Source organism: Hyposmocoma kahamanoa, unplaced genomic scaffold (genome assembly GCF_003589595.1).
Source record: "Hyposmocoma kahamanoa isolate Upper Pololo Valley unplaced genomic scaffold, ASM358959v1 64, whole genome shotgun sequence".
Classification (NCBI taxonomy): Eukaryota; Metazoa; Arthropoda; class Insecta; order Lepidoptera; family Cosmopterigidae; genus Hyposmocoma; species Hyposmocoma kahamanoa.
This window is the reverse complement of record NW_020653852.1, coordinates 19,171,726-19,193,913: the sequence shown is the minus strand read 5'-3', so window position 1 is coordinate 19,193,913 and position 22,188 is coordinate 19,171,726. Positions and strand designations below refer to the sequence as shown.

The 22,188-nt window shown below is 35.1% G+C and overlaps 1 protein-coding gene across 2 annotated transcripts in view; it reads left to right on the top strand.

The window, feature by feature from the left end:
• The window catches only part of LOC113230754 (phospholipid phosphatase 2-like), a 135,283-nt gene that overhangs the window by 83,362 nt on the left and 29,733 nt on the right, over positions 1-22,188 (top strand). For both annotated transcript variants that reach the window (XM_026464833.1, XM_026464834.1), the window contains exon 2: positions 9,355-9,445. In XM_026464833.1, coding sequence (XP_026320618.1) covers positions 9,355-9,445 — 91 coding nt within the window. The remainder of the gene's footprint in view (positions 1-9,354; positions 9,446-22,188) is intronic.

Below are 22,188 nucleotides of genomic sequence, written 5' to 3'. Positions count from 1 at the left end.
TTTATCTGTGCGCGTGAGTCTATGACACTTGTCAAGTCGTTTTAGGTAAGTTGTCAGACTGTCAACTACAGTATTGCGCAGTTGAAGTTTGAGAAAATGAATAAATATATCGCCAATGAATGAATGTACTGGATAAGGAAATGTTTATGATTTAAAATTCATTAATCTTATTTACTTTACAACCTCAGTGGTTCAACGGGTTCGATTTCCGTTAAAACAATTTGTTATCATTATTAATACAATACATCGTATCGCTTACGTACTTGACGCTTGTTTCAAGTCGCTTTTTTTGAATGTTTTTACATTTTTATATAGACGGTCTATTTCAAGCAAGCCTCTTCCAACCTGACGGCTAAATGAGATGTTTTCATTTACCTTCGGCTATCTTAGAGTATAAGACAATAAAAAATTCCAATCACTGAAAACCACAATGAAAATGGTGAAGGAAAATGATCTCCAAAACCAATGGTGAGAACTTAACACTGAAAAACCGTTAATGGAAATTATAACTGTAATATACTCGGTACAAAGTACAGCTAAATGTTTACGTTAACATTACATCGTTGTTAACTTTACTAGATTCCCAAGTTGTTAACTCGTTACAATATGTTGTTATTTTTAGAGTTCCGTTTCTTGTAAATGGTAAACGCTAAACTGCTCTCAAAAATTGTGCAAAATGAGACCTCGGCGATATTTACTTATTTCTATTGTTTTAATAGACATTTTTAAGTTAAAAGTAAAAGATGAAAAGAAAGAAAAAATAAAAGATGTCGAAAATTAAAAAAAATACTAGTCTGCCATGGCCATGGGTGACGGGACGAACAAGTCGTGCGCCTGGCTGTAAGCGACACCCTTTAAATCGCAAAGATCTGAAGGGCACTGCGCCCATCACCCTGAGATATAAGTTGTTAAGTCCCATGTACTTGTAATTTCACCATCACCCTTACCCTTCAAAACCGAAACACAGTAATGCTTACATTACTGCTTGAAGACAGGAACAGGTAAGGTAGTAGTACTTCCCTCGACGAACTCTTTCATAAAGACCTCTATTGCTATTATATAAGCAGAATCAATCTGAAATACGCAAATGAACCAATTCCACGGATTTTTATTATCTAATCTGGTAATTACTGTACCTACCAACGAGGTACAATCCCCACAGTTAAATTAAACTCTATGCAAACTTGGCGAAGTCCAAAACTTGGCGAAGTCCAATGTGCAGTTGACTTTATTTTGTGACACACGGAACCCGGAGTTCAAAAACCGGACTCACTTCAGAGTTATTTGAGATTTACCATCGATCATACTCAAGATCTAACACGATTGTGTAAATCAACAACACTCTTTATACGTACAGGCAGCTTAACTGTACTCTACGTATTTATGCTAGTCTATAGTGGGATGACATTCGTAGACATAGTTTTTTAAAGAAGGCCGAAAAGGTAAATAAATCTTCTTTACGTACCTACCTAATAACTCTGTTTGAAGAGCACACATTCTTATAAAGAAGAATCGATTCTATTTAATTTAAATATACCTAATGAAATTAAAATAAACTGCTGATACAAAACATTGTATTTGATACCACATCTCTAAGCCAAACTACACTAAACTTTTTTGTGAGAAATCTAATTTAGCCAAGTACCAGGTATTTCTCACAGATGGTGATGCGGCAAAAAAGTCGTTTAAAACCAAAGCCAAGAGGTCCCCTGGTTCGTCCCGTGGTATAGCGTCTGGCACGATTTGCTAGGAGACACTAGGTCGAATACAGCCGGATCGAAAGAAGTTTTTCGAGGTGTTCGATCTTTGTATTAATAATTATAACAAACGAGTTTCACAAAAAATAATTAAATATCAAGGTGGTGAAAACTTACTTAAAATATTAGCTATAAGTAATTTTACTTACAGTTAAAAACGTTTTGTCTTAAATACGCTACCGAAGTAATAATAATGACTTACACATCAAAAATATAGAACATAATAGCATACTCCGATATTTCTATGAGTACAATTTCTTTTTCCTTGTCTTTTTTATGATACTAAGTACCGGGACGAAGAAATCTTGTGCATGGTGATAAGCGACACGCCTGTCCATAGCAGTTGCTGTGCCACTCAGAGCTTTATATCGCAAAGATCTGAGAGGCACTGCCACTGCGCCCGTCGCCATTAGACATAAGTTCACAAGTCCCATGTGCCTGTAACTTGATTTGATTTCCTCCTTTGATTCTTGAAGTTCACGCAAAAATACTTCTGTTTATCTATGGTCACTATCCTCTCGAAATTATCAGTCATGCGATCAAATTTGTTTACGTTTTTGAACTACTGCAATAGTTTTTTTAGAGAAAAACAAATTTAATTCCGCGGCCGTTAATATAGAAAAAAATTTAATTACAAATTTATTGGAGTTAACAGCCACCATCGCTTATTCAGTGGTGAGGCTAGCCAAGGCGGATCTCCAAGTTTTAATATTAATGCGAGGACCTAACGTACTTTACGATAACTGTCTTTAGAATCGAATGTTTGTAGCTGTAAAGATGTGACTTTTTTATATATAGCACGTTCAACTTTACACATTAATTGAACTCTATTCCGCTTATTGTAAGTCGAAAGTCTAAAGCCATCGTCGCCATTGTCGATATATTGAGCTGTTTTTTCAAAATCAAAATAATCTTTATTTCATTGGTAAGCATTATTACACTTGAAATCATCACATTGGTTAAATTCTACCGCTTATTCGTAAGCCAGATTCCCCTGAGAAGAATGAGCAAGAAACTCTATGAGTTGCTCTTTGTAAATAACATTTGTATACATTCAACATATACAATATATTTTTTTCTGCTTTTAAACATCAGAGATCGAGACTACCTCCATGAGCTAAACGGGTTACTACCACGGATTTTTGCCATCCAAGTATGCAGAAGTTGTATATGAACCTTTAGTATAAAGTGTATGTGTCACATAAAATAAATACAATCTGCAATAAAACAAATATCAAAAAAGTATATACATCCAGACCAAATTCGCTTACTCATGGTGTACCTCAAGGGAGTATCTTGGAGCCACACCAATTTTTAATTTATATTAATGACATAATAAAATCCACACCTTATCCGATGGTACTATTTGCAGATGATTTTATTATACTGTACGAAGATAAATCCAAAATACTTGACAGTCTTAAAGAGGTAGTAGAGTGGCTTAATAATAAGAACTTACATAAACCTCAATAAGACGAAAATTATGAGCTTTCAGGTAACAAACTACCTCTTAAATCCGTTTACTAATAATAATTTTGACATTGACATAACTACTACTACTAAATCTAGGCTTGTTTATAGACAGTAACACGAAATTGCAATCCCAAATTGAATTTACAGAAGATAAATCAGTTCTGATAAGCATTATTTATGTTAAGGAAGAAAGCAAGCCTTTAGGTGATCCTGACAGCAGCAGCATATCACGGTTTCATAGCTTCAAGATTGCATTAGGTAATACTTTTCTAGAATAATGCAGTAAATGTGAAAACAGTGTTCCTAGCGTAAAAAGTATATTAGAGCAATGTGCGGTTCAAAACGAACAGGCTGTAGGCTTTTTGTAAGAAACATTATATGAATACATAAAAAAAGCAGTAACAAAATGTACTGATTTGTAGATTTACTACATCTTTAAATTCATCGCGGTTATCGCTCTGCTGCAATTAATAAATTGCATACAAGTAAGCAGCGGCGCACATAGAAGATATTTCCTTTAAAGATAAAATACAGCAAACATTCATTATAACAAGTGTAAATGACAAATTGTTTTAAACGTTAGCACTATCTGCGTCAAAGTAACAAGTAGGTTTATGAGTACTTACCTGGTACACAACGAGCAGTATTACAACATCATATTTCGAAGTATTTTCGTTAGTTCACTTATCTACATTCACTGCGCTGTTTTCATTTCTCTCTTCGACGTCTTGTGTGATGTTTGGAGCCTTAAATCTAAATTGGACTAGGGCATGTCAGGCTGTGTCTAAATAGCGTTCATTTTGACACGTATTTAACAACCCCTTTCTTTCTACATGAGTTTTGATTAGAGTGACCTACCGATGCTCAGGGTATACGAGAAGGAACTATAACCAATGTACAGGGCTGTGACAGAACGTTGTCACTTCATTCGGTTCTCAAGAGGTTAGTGCCTCGGGTGAGCCGCCTCGGGTATTTAACAATGAAAGCTTAAAAATGGACAATCCTGTCCATAGCAGTTGTACTCAAAACGTTAAATGGCAAAGACCTAAGGGGCACTGCCGCAGAGCCTGTCACCTTGAGACATAGGTTGACAAGTCTCATGTGCCTGTAATTTCTCCAGCATCCTTACCCTTCAAAACTGGATCGCATTGGCTGCAGAAATAGGCAAGTGGCAGTACGTTTTAGTGCTACTTAAAGCATCCATCTTCTTTAAAGCACAAAGAATCAAACAGTTTCAAAATTACATGCGTTGAGAACTATGAACAGTCTTCATTTAACTAATATACTTCAGAAAGTGAAAGTATCTTTTCCGGATTAAAATTCGCGTTAAAGATTTTTGTTGTTATAATTTTTTTCTTAACTTCAGCCATTCTCTAGACCAAAGACCAACGTCTAAAGTTAATATACCAGAAACGCTTTATCTGCATTACGGTATTTATCATTGTAGTACAGTACGACTACACAAAACGATGGCCGAGTCTGAAATACAAACTAATTTTTTGTTATTCGTTTGATCGTTAGCGGCGTTGTTTCAAGGGTTGCCTTGAAGTTGAAGTTTGAAGGGAACTTTGACAAGCAAATTTGATCACTTACATTGATCATTTCACCTTAGTTGCCACGAACTGTTTACACTTCTGAACCTAATCAGTATTTAGTCTAAAATACGTAAATTACACTTTACACATAATCACTGAGAACAAACAAAGAATTATAACAGCGCGATTTAGCAGATTTTAGCGCATTATAACAACGAAAACAAATAAATAATGTCCAACCCCATCTAGCGGTAGACCTTAAATCATTTCTAAATAGTGTTGGGTCATGGAAAAATTTCAGAAAAATATTTATTTATATATTTTTCTAAATTATTCCACATTCGACAGTAACACCTGTCAAAAGTTAAAGATATATTAATGAAAATTTGTGAAACACGGCAAGCAAGATTTAGAAACTAAATTTAGCAATGTTTACACAATTTTATTTTATTATTCATGCCAAATAAAACTTTAAAAGATACTTCTAACCGTAAAACATAATATGAGTCTTCGAATCATCTTTTAGAAATATTTCTGTACACTATTTCTAAACGACATTCCATATTCAAACAGTGTACAGTCAAGAGCCCATTAACTTTGATTACAATAAGAAGAAGTACATAGTACTTTCGATCGTTGTTTTCTTAAGCGACATAAAGCTTTTAAAAAGCTAACTCATAAAAATAACTCCTAATTTTTAAAATAATTATTAAAATTTAGTAAAGTTAGTTCTGTAACATTACCAGTGTATCTAGGTCATGCGAGTACTGAACAGTTAACTCAACACCAGGTCGGATTAACATGCGATTTGACGTGGGCAGACTGTGCCTATCACGCTAATTGTCTTAACATTGCAATATTCTATTCTTTATATGCGATAACTTTTTGAATCAGGCAGTTGCACCAATTACCTTGTCTCAAACTAGAAAATTCCCTGTAGAACACTTAGATCAGAAATATTTTCAGTCTTTCAAAACTTTACTCAAAGCTGTTATAGGTACCTACTCCTATATATTATCTTATATAGTAAGTAGGCTTATAAGGCTAGTAGGTTTTTCTTTGTATTTCATGTCAAATAAACCATTTTAAGTATTTTAGATAATTTTAATTTGTTCTTTTCACGTATTCTTACCTGTTTTAAATTTTGTGTGTTGTTATTATTATTGTACTTTATATAATCCTACTTCAATGTATGAAATTATATGTATTAGTTTTAAGATTTTTATTTAATTTTTAAATTTATTAATATCTAATTTTTTTTTTGTTTATTTGTTGCGTCCTCAATTATTTTATCTTACAGTTTTTCCTGTAGCCCGAGAGTTGCCTGGAAGAAAAAGTTATTTAGCAATAAGGCCGCCTGTTGTACATGTGTGCAATAAAGAATATTTGTATTGTATTTGTATTTGTAATACAAAAAGGTTCCATTCCCAAACCTGAGGTATCGACAATGCAAAATATTGGGCCATAGAGGTCTTCAATTTGTATAAGGCTTAATTTTAAGTGCAGTACAACTTATTTCTCCACGAACGTCATCACGATTGGGATGCACAAAAGGAACCTCCCCACACAACATCATATCACGTCATTCCTTTCCTATAGGTCTTGGGCAACAATCGTCGCGTACCTTATGCCGATGCCGTTGGCAAATTCTTTCACCATGATGGCAAGTATTATAGTATATGCCATCGACACGATGAGAAGAACAAGGAGACCTCATCGTCACTTACCATCAGATGTAACAGAAGTCAAATTAGCACCTGTTTTAGCTATAAAATAAACTTTAACTACCCGAAAACTGTGAAAAAATTTACTTTATCATCGACAGCCCAACTTCATCCTCTGCTGAATAATACCCTTCAATTGTTAGAGGACGTCTCACGTTTCTGGAATCATAAGTGAATGACAAAGAATCATTTATTCCATAGGTAAAATAAATTACACTTGAAACGTCATATTTAAGCTACTGCCCGTAAATCAGTGCCCTTCATCTGTACAATTGACTGTCTGGGAAACCCAAGGGCCAAGCTTCCTTGCCCAACACATTAGCGTAGCTATACAAAGGGGGAACGCTGCCAACATCTTGTGCACCTTGCTACAGGGACCCAATTTTATTTAACTATATAATTTAAAAATCCCATTTTTACTTTCTAGTATTTGAGCTTATATTGTCTTTTTTTCCATACCTATATATTATCAAAATAAAAATAATTACTCGAGCTGCTGCACGTTCACTGTGCTGACTTACCTGAGACGAACGAGCAATAAACTCTAGGGAGTTTTTTGTTTTCTTTTTAGTTAGTTCTTGCTGTTTTCAAATAAACTTAAATGCTGTAGAATACACATTCAATCTTTGTGTGGAATCCAGACCCATGTTGTGTTTCCATACATCTTTATCTAACGTGTAGTTTTCAATTTTGTAATATGACTTCAATTTAAATAGAAATAGAAACCATTTATTTCATTATTTCATTTCAACACCACAATATAAAAAGGCACAAAATAAGAGTAATATAAAAAACTGAAATAACACAAAAAACAGCGTAACAACATTTAATCAACAAATTACACAATACCATACTGATATGTGTGCGACTGTAGCGTATGCAAAAGAATCCCATTCAGCTAAAGTCACAACCAATACTGGGCAGTGACGCTGGTTTTCAATGGGCCCTAGCAGAGTGACAGACGTATGCCAATCGGTAAATACAAGTTTTAAACTTACCAAATGATCTTGGCCACCACTAGCTTTGGTATACTAAGTATATGCTGCTTTAAGTGCTGCTAAAAATTGTATTTACCGATTGACATACGTCTGTCACTGTGCTAGGGCCCATATTTGGTTCTTTTAATTCGGCTTTTTAAGGACACCCTATTGAGATATACACCGAGGTCACCGCTCCCAGTGCTTCCATCCACATTCGCTCTATTTTGTGCCGTCAATCTACCAATTCAGCTTTAAATTTACCGACAATTATCCATCTCCTAAATCTAAAAGGAAAATGTACTTGCACGTCATAACATAAATATAAATGTTCGCTACCAAGTTAAAAATAAAAACTGGTCATTAATAATAAGAAAATATAAACCTAACGCGGAAGTTACAGTTAACTAAGTATGCCTTTAACTTCATAGTTTACAACTCACCGCGGTTACTGCCATGTTAACTAGTCAGTTAAATAAGGAGTTTACAGGTTTAGTTTACGCGTCGCCTCTCTAAAAATAGCTTAGTTTCATAAAGTGAACTTGCCAATATTTATTCAGAAATTGATGAAAGAGCTGCGCTACTATGATTCTGTGAAAGTAAACTAAAATCATTGTGGAGGTCTTTAGTATTAATAACAATTTTCGCGTCCTATCACTATATATCTTTAGAAACAATTAAACTTATGGGCAGGCTGAAAAAATAAGTCAGTCAGAGCACTATGGGTATTTAGTGGCAAAAATGGGGTACAGAGATATTCGCGGAAACTACGACGTAAGCGAGTATATAACCAGAAATAGAGACGAAATGTCAATAATTTTGTTTGAAAACTATTCTGGCATATCATTACTCTGACAACTGCGCTCCGGTTGGCCAGCCCGAATTCGAAACAATTGACGGGTGTCGTCAACTGTTTCACTTCAAATTGACCAGTTAACTTGAGCTTTGCTATAATGGACGAAAATGGCAAAATTACATGTTTAAAATTCAATTACTGATGAAATTTGATTCCGTTTGTTTTATAATTAGATGGTTTGCTGTTTTTCCCCTCACCACCGAATGAAACAGCACGTCATTGTTAGAGATGTTATCTTTATTACAATAAATACAGAATATTTTTGGAATATACGGAGACATACACACAGGTTAGTTGTTGGCGCTTTCTATATTTCAGTACAAACGAGATTTGATGTTTTTAAGTCATGTATCACTGATGGGTTACCAGGGATGTATGGCCCCTATTTCGTCTCTATTTCTGGCTATATACTCGATGGACGTAAGTATTTACTTGCTGCATGCACGCACGCATCTTACGTCACGTATGTTAAGTGTACTTGTATTATTTTAAAGTTTTTGTTTTTTTTCTTTATATTGAATGCAATAAAGAGAGATTTTATTTTATGATAATAAAAAAATAAAAGAATAATTATATTTTTTATTTTTTTTTAAAAACGACAGTACAGGGCCGGTTTCGTGGCTGACTACACGTACATCCAAAGATTTTATTGATTAGCGCTTTACATCAAACGTCAAACCATTCTGTCAAATCCTATATTTGTGACAATATCCTTTTGCAATTCCACTGTAAACGTGTAAACCTTGGGCCAGCGTGGCGGACAATGGCCTTTATGGTCTCTCCTTAGAAAAACCATAATACTTCAGAAACTTTTGCAGGTGTGGGCAAAACAACTCACGAAATCTTTATCTCAATCAGATGAATAGTTAGTTTGTTAGTTGCAGTGAATTCTGCAAAATTTTTTGTTACAACTTTATTGTTAAATGAAATGTTACTATAAAATAATAATATATAAACAAAAAAAAATAATATATAAAGTCTAATTTCTAATACAATTAGATGCCCATTTGTGATTGATGGTTCTTGTTACAGACGGTATCCGCGGACGGACAGCCGCAATCGGACATGCAGCGACACAGCTACTGGTGGCACTTGCTCATTGACCTGCCCATATTGCTCTTAGGTAAGTTTATGTCTTTACTTTGCAGGGTTCTTTGCCTATTGCAGAACTGGCTATGTAACAATTTCTGCCACAATGCGTCCTATGTTTCGTTTTCTAACAGACTTCTAAAAAGAAGGAGGTTCTCAATTTCTCTGTGTTTTTTGTATGTAAACTTGATGGAATTTTGGTTCCCTACCAAAATGAAGCAATCTTACTTGTATTTTTTCTTTTTCACAGTTCTACCCATTTGCGAGCGTAAAATTTTACAATTGAATATTTTTTTTCCCATCACAAAATCACAGATCGAAATTTAAAATTTGAGCTTCGTCACGACACATGGTCACGACCTGTAGTATTGTATTTTTTATGCTAGTTTAAAATTTCGAACGGCAGAATAATTGTGCTATGAGGGAATGACGTTTAATATTATTAATAATTACTTAAAGCTTTTTTATTTAAAAAAAACCGTTTTATTTTTATTGGAAATTCGAATTCGAATTCGAAATCGGTTAACGGAAAGTGGGTGTAATCCAATGGACCAGATTCATCCCCTAATTTGCCATCCTTAGTAGTGGAATATTTTTTTTTAAATTTTAATGAGACCACTACTACCTTTTCAAGAAAAAAAAATCATTAAAATCGGTTTACAAATATCGGAGTAATCACGTAACATGCACACAAAAAAGCAGTCGAATTTAGAACCCCGTTTTTTAAATTAAATTAAAAAAATTGTAAAACTTTTTGCTCTCTTTTCTCTAAAATTATTGACATTTTGCAAAATAGAACATGTCAAAATCTGTCATATTACATAATATATACATAGTACATAATAACGATGAATTCATTGAAGAACCAGCACAATTACAGAATGACAGCCGTCATTGCATTTGCTATGGGCACGTCCTTAGCATCGTAAACGTTCACTGGCGGCGGTACTTTCCATCAGGGAAACCGTATGACTGTTCGCCGTTGCCATAAAGAGAAATACTTTATTTACGGATAACTTAGTACACTATAAACTTGGCACAAACACCCCAATCACAATTACTCTTACAATCGCAGTTAGTATGTACAATCAACAGCACGCTGGGCTTTATACTTTGAACTGTCTTATCGCAACGGACATAGAGTTAAGATGTGCATACATGATGTCAACAACAAAATAATCTGTTTCTTAGTTACAAAATGCCACAGTAAAGCCGAAAAAACATGGCGGATATCGATAACAAACTAAAAGACTGAAAACTTGAAATCAATACCGTTACCAAACGAAAAAGTTTTTTAATGCAAAATAACTTTAACGACCAAAAAAACTTCCTGGACGAACTCTTCCTCGAACGAGTAATTTTGAAATTTCGTTATCGACCCAATTTCCATATTTCAATATATCCATACGAAACAATTACCATTATTAATAATAAAAGGGAAGTAATACATCAACTTGTATAAATATTGTAATAAATCAGTCACTAACACTAGTTAGTTTACCCTAGGGTGAATTTACCAATCCGCGCCAGGAACACGTTTCAGAACGGATGTTTCGCCATTAAAAAGAAACATAAGGTGCTAATTCCATTATAATGTTTAGTGACCCCATTAAAAGGCTCAAAATAAGAATGCCTGGATCGCCATATACGGTTGTCCTAGATAAAAATTGTAATTTAAGTAACATTTTTGAATCTTCACAATAATAATAATTTGTTAGTCGACGTTGTTTGTAAAAATGACATTTTTGGGGTTAAAGCAAACCAATGGTACTCATTTTTATTTATGATGCCTAGCATTGACTTACAATTATATTGACGTCGGGTCCGCGCAAAAAAGTGTCCGAACTTATAGGGCGTTAAAATCGTATACAGAGCGTCATTCACGCTTTAGTCTTCGTTTGTTCGACTGACAGCGAAGCAAGCCAAATTAGACAGTACTGAGATGACATTACAATTTAAATTCAACGTTTTAGCTTTTTCATATTCCTTTACATGTCACTACGTTTAAATGGTTGACTTGGGACATTTTTTTCGTGGTTTTTGTATTAGACCCGTCGTCCATTTATTTGTAAGTCAATGATGCCTAGTAATGGAACGAAAAAGTCTTGTCCTTAACACTTGCAGTGCCACTCCTTACTTTAAATGACAAATATCTGAGGTGCAGTGCCACTGTACCCATCACCCTGAGACGTAAGTTGAAGTCCCAGGCATGCAATTTCACCTCAATCAATGCTCACATTTCTGCTTGGTGGCAGAAATACGTAAAATGGCAGTACTTCCCTGGACGAAATATCAAAGTGTCTGTCAAAGTACAAGGAATAAGTGTATCAGGTATGAGACCTAAATGTAAATGAAACTATAAATATTTATTATTGATATTGCTTAAAATTCTATTTAATTTCATTGTTAATTATTCGTAATGTTATTTTAATGTTATAATAATAACAATAATAATAATATTTATTCATGAAAAATTACATTTGGTGGTACATAGCGTAGGTACAATTTTCATTACAATTAAGCGATTCCCTGGCTCCTAAACTAAGAAAACTTGTGTCTTAGGAGTCAGTGATCTGTCGTGAATATAACATTTTTAGATACCTAATCATATTGAGCTATGAATAAAATAAACAAACATAAAATTTGTAAAAATTTAAAAAACATGCAACAGGTTGTAATGAAAGTGTGTGAAAGCGTGTGTGTGTGTGTGTGTGTGCATTTGTCTATATGTGTGAAGAAATATGAAAGACAGTACAGTGCAATAACTTTTCCAATTAAGCCAACCATACATTTGTAGATAAAGATGAAATTAAATTAGTCGTCCAGTCAATAATTCTTCCTTGTCTACATAATTGAGGGTCTGGAGCCATATTAGTACGAGTAGCTTGGTTTTATTAAGAGGATGTAAGCCCAGGAGCCCGTCCAAACGATTGTACAAGGTTGAGCTCCTGTGAGGTACTGAGGTACATATATTTCGTAACGATCGTTTCTTTGGATCTCGCCTGTGCGGAACCTCGCAGTGTTTACATAATGTGGTGTGAAGAATATATACTTATGTAACACAGAGTACCTTAGATAATTTGTACAAATCGTTGGTCGGAAACCTAAAGTGTTTATGATACATTATCTTAAGTACAGCTCGTTGGGCTCGCTCCAAGGGTAGAAGACGCGTTTTTGCAGCTCCTCCCACACCCGCATGCAATGTGTTAGTATCGATTGACAAAGCGCAAGATACACCATTCGTAGAGTTCCTGGACCCGCTGAGTTTCGTAATGTTTTGAATGTTGTTAGCAAAGTAAGGACATAATGCACTCAGAATGCCCTACGGGGTAGCACCATTAGCATAAAACACCTATTATAATATATAACTTCTTTTTGACTCTCATGTTAATGCCACAATTACTAGAGCCAATAGGGCACTAGGATTCGTGATGCGTAGCTCAGTTGACTTTCATGACGCAAAAACTGTAAAGATATTATATTGTTCCCTTGTGCGTAGTATTTTGGAGTACGCCTCTCAGGTCTGGAACCCAAGATATAATACATATATTTCGCGTATTGAAAGAATTCAGCAAAAATTTATTCGTTATTTATGTTTTAAAACTAATCAGCCATATCACTCTTCGAACTATTTAGACACTTGCAGAAAACACCATTTACTTCCCCTTGAATTAAGACGTGAAATAGCAGATATAAACTATCTTATTAAAATTACCACCAACATAATTGATTGCCCCGAGCTTCTATCTGAAATTTACTTAAAGGTCCCGACTAAACATTTACGCAATGAATTAATTATTTATTTGCCTGTAGCTTTACAAAATTACAAACGCAATTCGTTTATATGGCGTGCGAGCAAGAAACATTTAACTAATTCATTTTTATGAATACAGTGAGTTGGCGGGTTTGAGTGGTGATACATTATTTGTATAGTGTGAAGAGTATGTGTGTGTGTGTTATGTTATATTTATATTGTTAATGTTATATTGTATTACTGTTACCAATGCATCAAATATTATTGTATTTTTATCAGTATGGAACTGTTTTGCTTCAAATTATTTAATTAAGTCTCTATTTTATTGTAATATAAGCTGTTTGTGCCCTCCAAAATATAAATAAATAAAAAATAAATAAATAAATAAATAACCCTGTAACTTGCAAATAAAGAATATGAAGCTATATAATCTTATTAACAGTTTAGTGGCACTAGAGCTCCTTGTGAAAGAGTTCGTCCTGCGAAGTCCTGCCACCTTATCTATTAATGCGGCCAAGCAGTAATGTCAGCATTAATGTGTTCCGGTTTTGAAGGGTAAGGGTGCTAGTGAAATTACAGTCACATGGGACTTGTCAACTTATGTCTCAGGGTGATGGACGCAAAAGTAGTGCTCAGATCTTTGCGATATAAAGAGCTGAGTGGCACTACAACTGTTATGGACAGGCGTGTAGCTTACGTCCTGCCACCTTATCTATTAATGCCGCCAAGCAGTAATGTCAGCATTAATGTGTTCCGGTTTTGAAGGGTACGGGTGCTGGTGACATTACAGGCACATGGGACTTGTCAACTTATGTCTCAGGGTGATGAACGCAGAAGTAGTGCCTCTCAGATCTTTGCGATATAAAGAGCTGAGTGGCACTACAACTGTTATGGACAGGCGTGTAGCTTACGTTCAGGCGCACGACTTATTCGTCCAGTCACTTGATATTTAAAAAAAAAATTGGCAAAGATAAATAAAAGGTAGATATTATTAACTACCTACTTTAACATTTTAATAACAAGTGCGGTACTCGGAGCCAAAGAACCTGTACAATGCGCACCCCCTGAAATCGAGAAAAAACACAGCGTGACCTAAATTAGGCCTGCGTCGGTATTTGTATTTACTCGGGATGATTGATTTCATACAATGCAGGGTCGTTTAAAACAATGAAACTTTATTAATCAGCCAGCAACTTTTTCTATGGTCAAGTTTCAGAAATTTTTGGGGCAAGTCCTATTTTTATACCAATTGTAATTGAAAGAATTGATATAAAAAAAATTTGTTAATCGAGTTCAATGGTCAAGCGGTTAGCACTGTGAACACTGATGGCGATGTTCCGAGTTCGATTCCAGATAGGACCAATGGCGTGGGTCACTACGTTTAGCTCTTGCAGATAGTCTCGGTCTATAATGTTTTAATAGGTATTGTAAATGATAAATGTGTGCAAAATGTTTATTTACGAAGAGTAACCCCTAAAGTTTCCTGTTCATTCTTCTCGGGCGAATCTGACTAACGAATGAACAGTGGAGTTTAATCAACATGACGATTTCAAATGTAATTTGCTTCCTATGAAATAAAAATTATTTCACTTTGGCTTTGACGTCTATAGTAATCATATATACTGCCACGAAAATCGAAAAGATATCTAATCCAAATCCGCGTTTGTGTAGCTAGTGAACTGTTGTCTATTAAACAGTTTGAAACGTATTTGCATAATATTTTCACCCTGTATATCAAGTTACAATGCCGGCTTATCGTAAGTTTGACAATAAGTTAAAATGACTTGACTTTGACATTGTGAAGCTAAGTTATCTTCTACTTTTAATGATAACATGCACAGATAGCGTTTTTGTATTCATGTCAGCCCTGCTCAAGGGACAATCGGCGACAGAAATGATTACATTATTATTTTTATTTTTCACTCGAAAAACTTGGTAAGGTAGTGACAAAGTTGAACATTCTGTAGCAGTAGAGGTTGTTGTGAAAGATTTCGTCCAGGGAAGTTATGCCACCTTACCTGTTTTTGCTGCCAAGCCGTAATGTGAGTATCGTTTTCAAGGGTAAGGGTGCTGGTGAATTAAGTTTTTAACCACTTTTTCACCATAGCGCCGTCCGTGAGAAATCTAAACTGAAACTAGAGGCACTTGGGATTTCTCAACTTTATGATTTAGAGTGACGGGTGCAATGGAAGTGCCCTTTACTTCTTTGCGGTTTAAAGCTCAGAGTGGCACTACAACTGCTATGGACAGGCCTGTTGCTTACCACCAGATGCACGACTTGTTCGTCCTGTCACTTGGCATTATGAAAAAAAACGACTTCTTAATCAATAATTTTTAATATCTTCAAACTCATTTCTTGAAATTTCGCAGATCGAATCTTCAAGTGTCAAACACTTGACCTGTTCATATTTAATCCAGACCATGTCAAGGAGTCCTCTAGATCACGTTACGTGTAACCGTATCCAAAATGCGGTCATACTACTTAAACTACTTTGTTTATTTACTACGCCTAGTTTGATAATAAAGCTGCAATTTTATACCCGCAAACACAACGAGTGATTTATCTTGGACAGTTACTACGCTGCCAGGGGAATCCGTATTCCATTTCACAATACTTTCGACGACTTTACCAGACAACGTACAACTGAATGTTAGATCGAGAGAACTTCTGAAAACGAACTTTTCCAAACGAAATCAGAGTTAAGACACATTATTTTGATTGCCAGACATTGAGTATATAGCCAGAAATAGAGACGAAATGTCATTTAATTTGTTTGATAACTATTCTGCCATATCATTTCGGTGACAACTGCGCTCCGACTGGCCAGCTCTAATTGAGCCCGAAACAATTGACGGGTGTCGTCAATTGTTTTACTTCAGGTCGACCAGTTTACGAAACTTGAAAAATTACACATTTAAAATTTAATTACCGATGAAATGTGATTCCGCTTGTTTTGTAATTAGATGTTTTGCTATTTTTCCCACACCACAAAATGGAACAGCCCCCCCATTGTTAGAGATATTATCTTTATTACAATAAATATAGAATATTTTAGGAATACTCGTATACGGAGACGTACACAAAGGACAGTTGTTGGCGCTGTACTATTTCAGCTTTCTAATTTGTAATTTCAGCGCACACGAGAGTTTATATTCAAAACTTATTTAAGGCCCATTTCGACTCATCTGTAGAACAAAGATCTATGTGCAAGACTACTTGTTCTCGAGACATAGTACATTTCGTTCGTTCTTCTTCGCTGTGGATGGCAGGTCGGCCGTTGTTCGATTTTATATTTCCGAAAAGATATGTAAATTCTCAAAACACCTTTACATAGGCCTTAGTTCGAATAACGAAATTATGTACTTTGACTCGGTACTGATATAGCCTCTGTTATTGAAGATCATTTTGATAACATTTTAAATGTAATTTTTATATTTTTTACTTTTTCCTAAGGTTATTATATGTTACGTCATCATTCTATTATATACATATTTTATCATAAAGTTACAAATAAACTATTTTTCATTGTTGTTACTTTAAAAAAATAATAAGTATAACTATATTTTAAATTGTTATTTGTGACATTGATAATATGAAATAGATTCTACTCTATTATTCATACAACGATCAAACAAGCATAATTAAAAATTCTTCGATCCGGCTTGAACCAGCTTCGAACCAACAACTGTGTGCCAAACTGGGGCTACCGCTCTCACCAACTAAGCTACAGATCGAGTCAGCAGACCTATAAATTTCTCTATGTACTTGTTGCAGAACGGCTTTTTTTGCAATAACGCCACATGTGAGAAATCTATGAAAGTCTTCTAATAAGAATATCACGGTAATAAAAACATCATATTCAACGAAATATTTTTTATATGATATCAAGGGACGGGACAAACAAGTCGTGCGACTGATGGTAAGCTACACGCCTGTCCATAACAGTTGCAGTGCCACTTTAAATATCAAAGCTTTAAATCGCAATGACCTGACGGGCACTGCTACTTCGCCCGTAAACCTAAGACATAACTTCACAAGTCCCAAGTGCCTGTAATTCACCAGCACCCTTACCCTTCAAACCCGGAACACAGCAACGCTGACATTACTCGTTGGCGCCAGAAATAGGTAAAGTGGCAGTACTTCCCAGGACGAACTCATTCACAAGCAGTTCTACTGCTAATAAAAATAAATATTATTATATTCTATTCATCCACTTAATGCTTGCGTGTTAAATAAAATAAAAACACAAAAACAGCTTAGCTAACATTTGACAACAAATTTTACTATGTATAACTTTATACTATACTGAAGTGTGTGCGGCTGTGGCGTATGCCAAAGGATCTCATTCAGCTAAAGCCACAGCCGAGAATTAACTGTGATGTTGGTTTTCAATGGAACCTAGCGAGTGAGTGAAGGACGTGTGTTTTTTGCGAAATAGATTAAATTAGTACGTAAATGCTTGTCGATGGCTTTCTAGAATATAGTCTTGTCTCAAAAGCATCTAATCCCAATCACATTAAAATTTAGCATTTTCTGTATAATTCTCAATAATATATCAAAAAGTATCAATTTTGGATTAGGCCACTGTTCTCAAAAAGCAGCAGTAGTCTTATATCGTGTTATTACAGTATGTACTCTTATATTAAATAAATGCTTATACAATTTTTGCAATATTTAAACATAGTGTTGTATAACTAATACTTTCCTACGACCTATATTGATTGTGTTACTTTTGTTTACATAACATTTGTCATCTCGACAGTATTGTCGTGACACCACGTCATGTAACGTCAACAGTGTCAGGTGTCATCTGTCACTGACCACCCAGCGTGAGGAATCTTAGATGTCACTGTTGTCACGGTTATCGATACCACCCGAATGTGGGTTACAGGACCTTAAAAGGGACACAAACTTATGGCTGCAGTCCGAATAAGAAAGAGCTCTAATACACTAGTCAAAAGATAATAATTATACGAAGTGAATTTATACCATTGTTGGAACTTACTGGAATGTTGTAAAATTTTCTCTTTCTAATGGTGTCTATAGAAATTATCGATAGTTTTTTTATTATAAAGCTATGTTACTAGTGGAATTCCCTGTTTGGAGATTTATTCCCTGAACGTTATAACTAGGCCTTTTCGAGAGTGAATAGGCATTGTTTAGATGTGCATGCTCCATCTTCGATCTCATCGTCATTTACCATCAAGTGAAAAAAACACTCTGTCACCCTTAGATATAAAATGACAAGTCCCCTGCCTGTGCAAGTCACCAGTACCCTTCAAAACCGGATCGCAGTAACGCTTGGAGGCAGAAATAGATAAGTGACGATACTGGTGAAATTACAGGCACACGGTACTTGACATTATAAAAAAAAACTTCCCGGAACGAACCCTTTCACAACGAACTTGACCTATTGTGATTACTGATTATATATGTAAATCGGAATCTATAAACAACTACTTTGAGTCCAAATTGAGAGTTATATATATTCGTAATAACCGGGGACAACGGAACAACCATGGCAGCCTGTCACTATAGATAGCTACTAAAAAGTACGTAATAAAACGACCAGCTCAGCGTTTTGCTCGGGGACACGCCTTAAACAACTCTAACATATCCTCTACATGTCATTAAATACAAAGAAAACAGCACATGCAAGGGAATAAACCACAAAACAAGTCCTATTCAGATTTCACTAAACAATTATTGATAAAATCCGAACCAGTCTTCGTCTAGGCATCCTAATTGAAAGTCAATCGTTATCCGTTTGCGACTAGCCTTAAAAGGCTGGGCTTAGACTTTCCCGGATGAATGTGGTTAGTATTCTACTTAAGTACATTTAAATAACTGATGACAGAAGTTTTTTAATTTGTTTTAGTTGGGATAACAATAGCCGTTATAGTTTTATCTTAAAATATTTACAATAAGTTTTTGCTAGGTCAGTTACGGTTATCTACTATTTGCTTAGTGCCAAACAGTTTTTTTAATGACTGACAAATAGTTTTTTATTACTGACAAACAGAATTTAATTACTGACAATTTGTTTTTGATACTGACAAATAGTTTTTAATTACTGACACAAAGTTATTAATCAAAAAGAGGTTATTAATAATAAAAGCTCAAAAAAGTAAATTAAAATGAACTTAATCATATAAATCTTATATGAGCATTATGTTGCTCCTGCGTTATTTACTAAGTTTAATAAATAAGTAATGGTTTGAAAAATTTTGCTAACTTAACCTATTATTCTACCAGCTTAAATTAAACTTTACCGAAAACCTTTGTTAGTCGTGTTTATATAACATTTGACGTCCACGATGGCTCAACGTGAGCGCTGGTGGGTTCGATCCCCGGTAAAACCAATTTGGGTAATAAATTCTGTTTAAATTGTTTCTGGTCTGTGTGTTCTGCTGGATCGACTTCAATCGATTCGATATCAATCGGTAGTTGATACACTAATTGCTGTCAAAATTTAAGTTTATTTTTAAAAATTCTGCAGGAGTCTCTCAGACCGACAGGACATTACAAATCCATAGTTCTTATATATAGTGTAAAACGCGACTTCGGCGACATTGAGATAGTAAAACAATAAGAGAATTCCCAAAACTAAGCAGGTCCATATTTAAACAAATTATGAGACTTTATCGGCCGGTGAGAAAATCTAAGTGCGACACATTGTACAAGAATACTGTTTTCATGGGCGTATCCGGTGAATGTTTATTTTTATTTCTTCACAAAACAAAATGCCTAAGTTTACAAATAGAAATCAGACAATCAAACATAAAATTTGCCACAAAGGATATATGTAGCAAAGAAAAAAAATTCAAGTCCCTGAAAACTATGTTTAAACGTAATTTAAAAAAAATAGCCGCGTAAACGTAATCTATTTCTGCCGCCAAGCAATAATGTGAGCATTACTACATTTCTGTTTAGAATGATAATGGTGCTGGTAAAGTTTCATTGGAGACTTTTCAACTTATGTCTCAGAGTGATGGGTGCAGTAGTAATAATAATAATAATAATAATAACGCACACACTCATTGACAACCACAAATTACAACCAAATAAATATGGGCCATACAAATATTTTTCACGGCCCGGGAATCGAACCTGGAACCTCTGCGTGGCAGTTCGGCATAGTAACCGTTCGGCCATGGAGGCAGTTAAGTTCAGTGGCAGTGCCTCTGAGATTATTTCGATTTTGAACTCTGCAACTCTTAGAGCGTTTACTCACTCGGCAGCGATGCAAACGCGATGCACGTTTTAAATTAAATAAGTAATTGATTTATTTAATGTATTTATTAATTTCACTGTTAAATTTACAATTAACGAAACAAAATAATGCGCATAAACCTATTCAGATTTTTCGTACATAATGATTCAACACGAGCGACCACACTTATGGACAAGCGTTCTCTTACCACAAGGCTCACGACTTGTTGTTATGTTATATGTTGTTATCTACCATTCAGACATTATGGTGTCCATATTTTGGAAGCTATATTTATTATTAGATGGTAAAGAGACCTAAGAACTAACTGCGACCTCGCCCCATATTACAAAGCAATGCAATGAACCAACGCATGCATTATAAACACCACATAATTTTTAATGCATAGACATATTTATTGGAAAAATCGATAACTAAGTGTGACTTGTACTATACAAAGTGATTACTACGATTTATGAGATCGGAACAAACTCACCAGCTGCACAATAATTAATATAAATTTAATCATACTTAATCGGGCCGAAACTTGAAAGACATACCGCTCTTGTTGACATACATATAAGGAATATATTTTAGATACAAGCCATTTAACACTATGAAATACGATACTACCAAAATCGTGTCTTCTTAGCCGACTCACGCTTGGCTGCAGGCGGTTCACGACGATTATCACGGTTTATAAATATTCCACTTATTTTATAGTGATGTCCGCAAAAGGTTGTAATAGTTACTTGTATAGTCACTGTTATTTTTGGTACTTAAATTAGCAGTAAAATTTTACTTCACTTAATAGTTACGATGGATGTGATTACATAGTGTAAAATGTACATAAGTAGGTTTACTGTAAATATATATTTAATTGTATTTCAATGAGCACATTAATGTGTATATACAGGCAAAACTAAAAGAAAACAGATTATGTTGCTATGGCCACGTAATGCGTAGGAATAACAAACATATCACCAAGAAAATCTTATCGCTTGAAATTGAACCATCAAAAGATGACCAGGACCACGCTAGATCACTTCTTTCTTTCAATATAATATCAAGTGAAGGAACGAACAAGTCGTGCGCCTGATAGTAAGCTAACATACCTGTCCATAACAGTTGTAGTGCCACTCAGAGCTTTAAATCGCAAAGATCTGAGAGGCGCTGTCACTACGCCCGTCACCCTGATACATAAGTTGACAAGTCCCATGCGCCTGTAATTTCACCAGCACCCTTAACCTTCAAAACCGAAACACAGTAATGCTGACATTACTGCTTGATGGCAGACACAGGTAAGGTGGCAGTACTTCCCTGGACGAACTCTTTCACAAAGAGCTCTACTGCTACTAGATTGGAACCGTCCAAAGCGATATGAAGATAGGGGTGCACGAAGAAATGTATAATATAATAATATTAATAAGCCTGTATATTTCCACTGCAGGGCACCGGCCTCCTCTCACAATTTTAGTAACATTACCGCTCCTTGTGTAAGAGTTCGTCAAGGGAAGTACTGCCATCTTCTTCTTATTTCTACCAATAAGCAGTAATGTGAGCATCGCTAAGTGGCACTGGACATGCGTATCGATTACCACCAGGCGCACCACTTGTCCGTCCCGCCGCTTAGTATTATTTAAAAAAATGAGAATATTTGGACTGTAGTTCCCACGCAGACCTAATGCGGAACTTCATACACATCATTGCTTTGCAGATGTGTATAGGTTTCCTCACGATATTTACCTTTATTGGAGAGCTCATGGTAAATTTAAAATTAAATTTCGTAAACAAATTCCGAAATACTTAGAG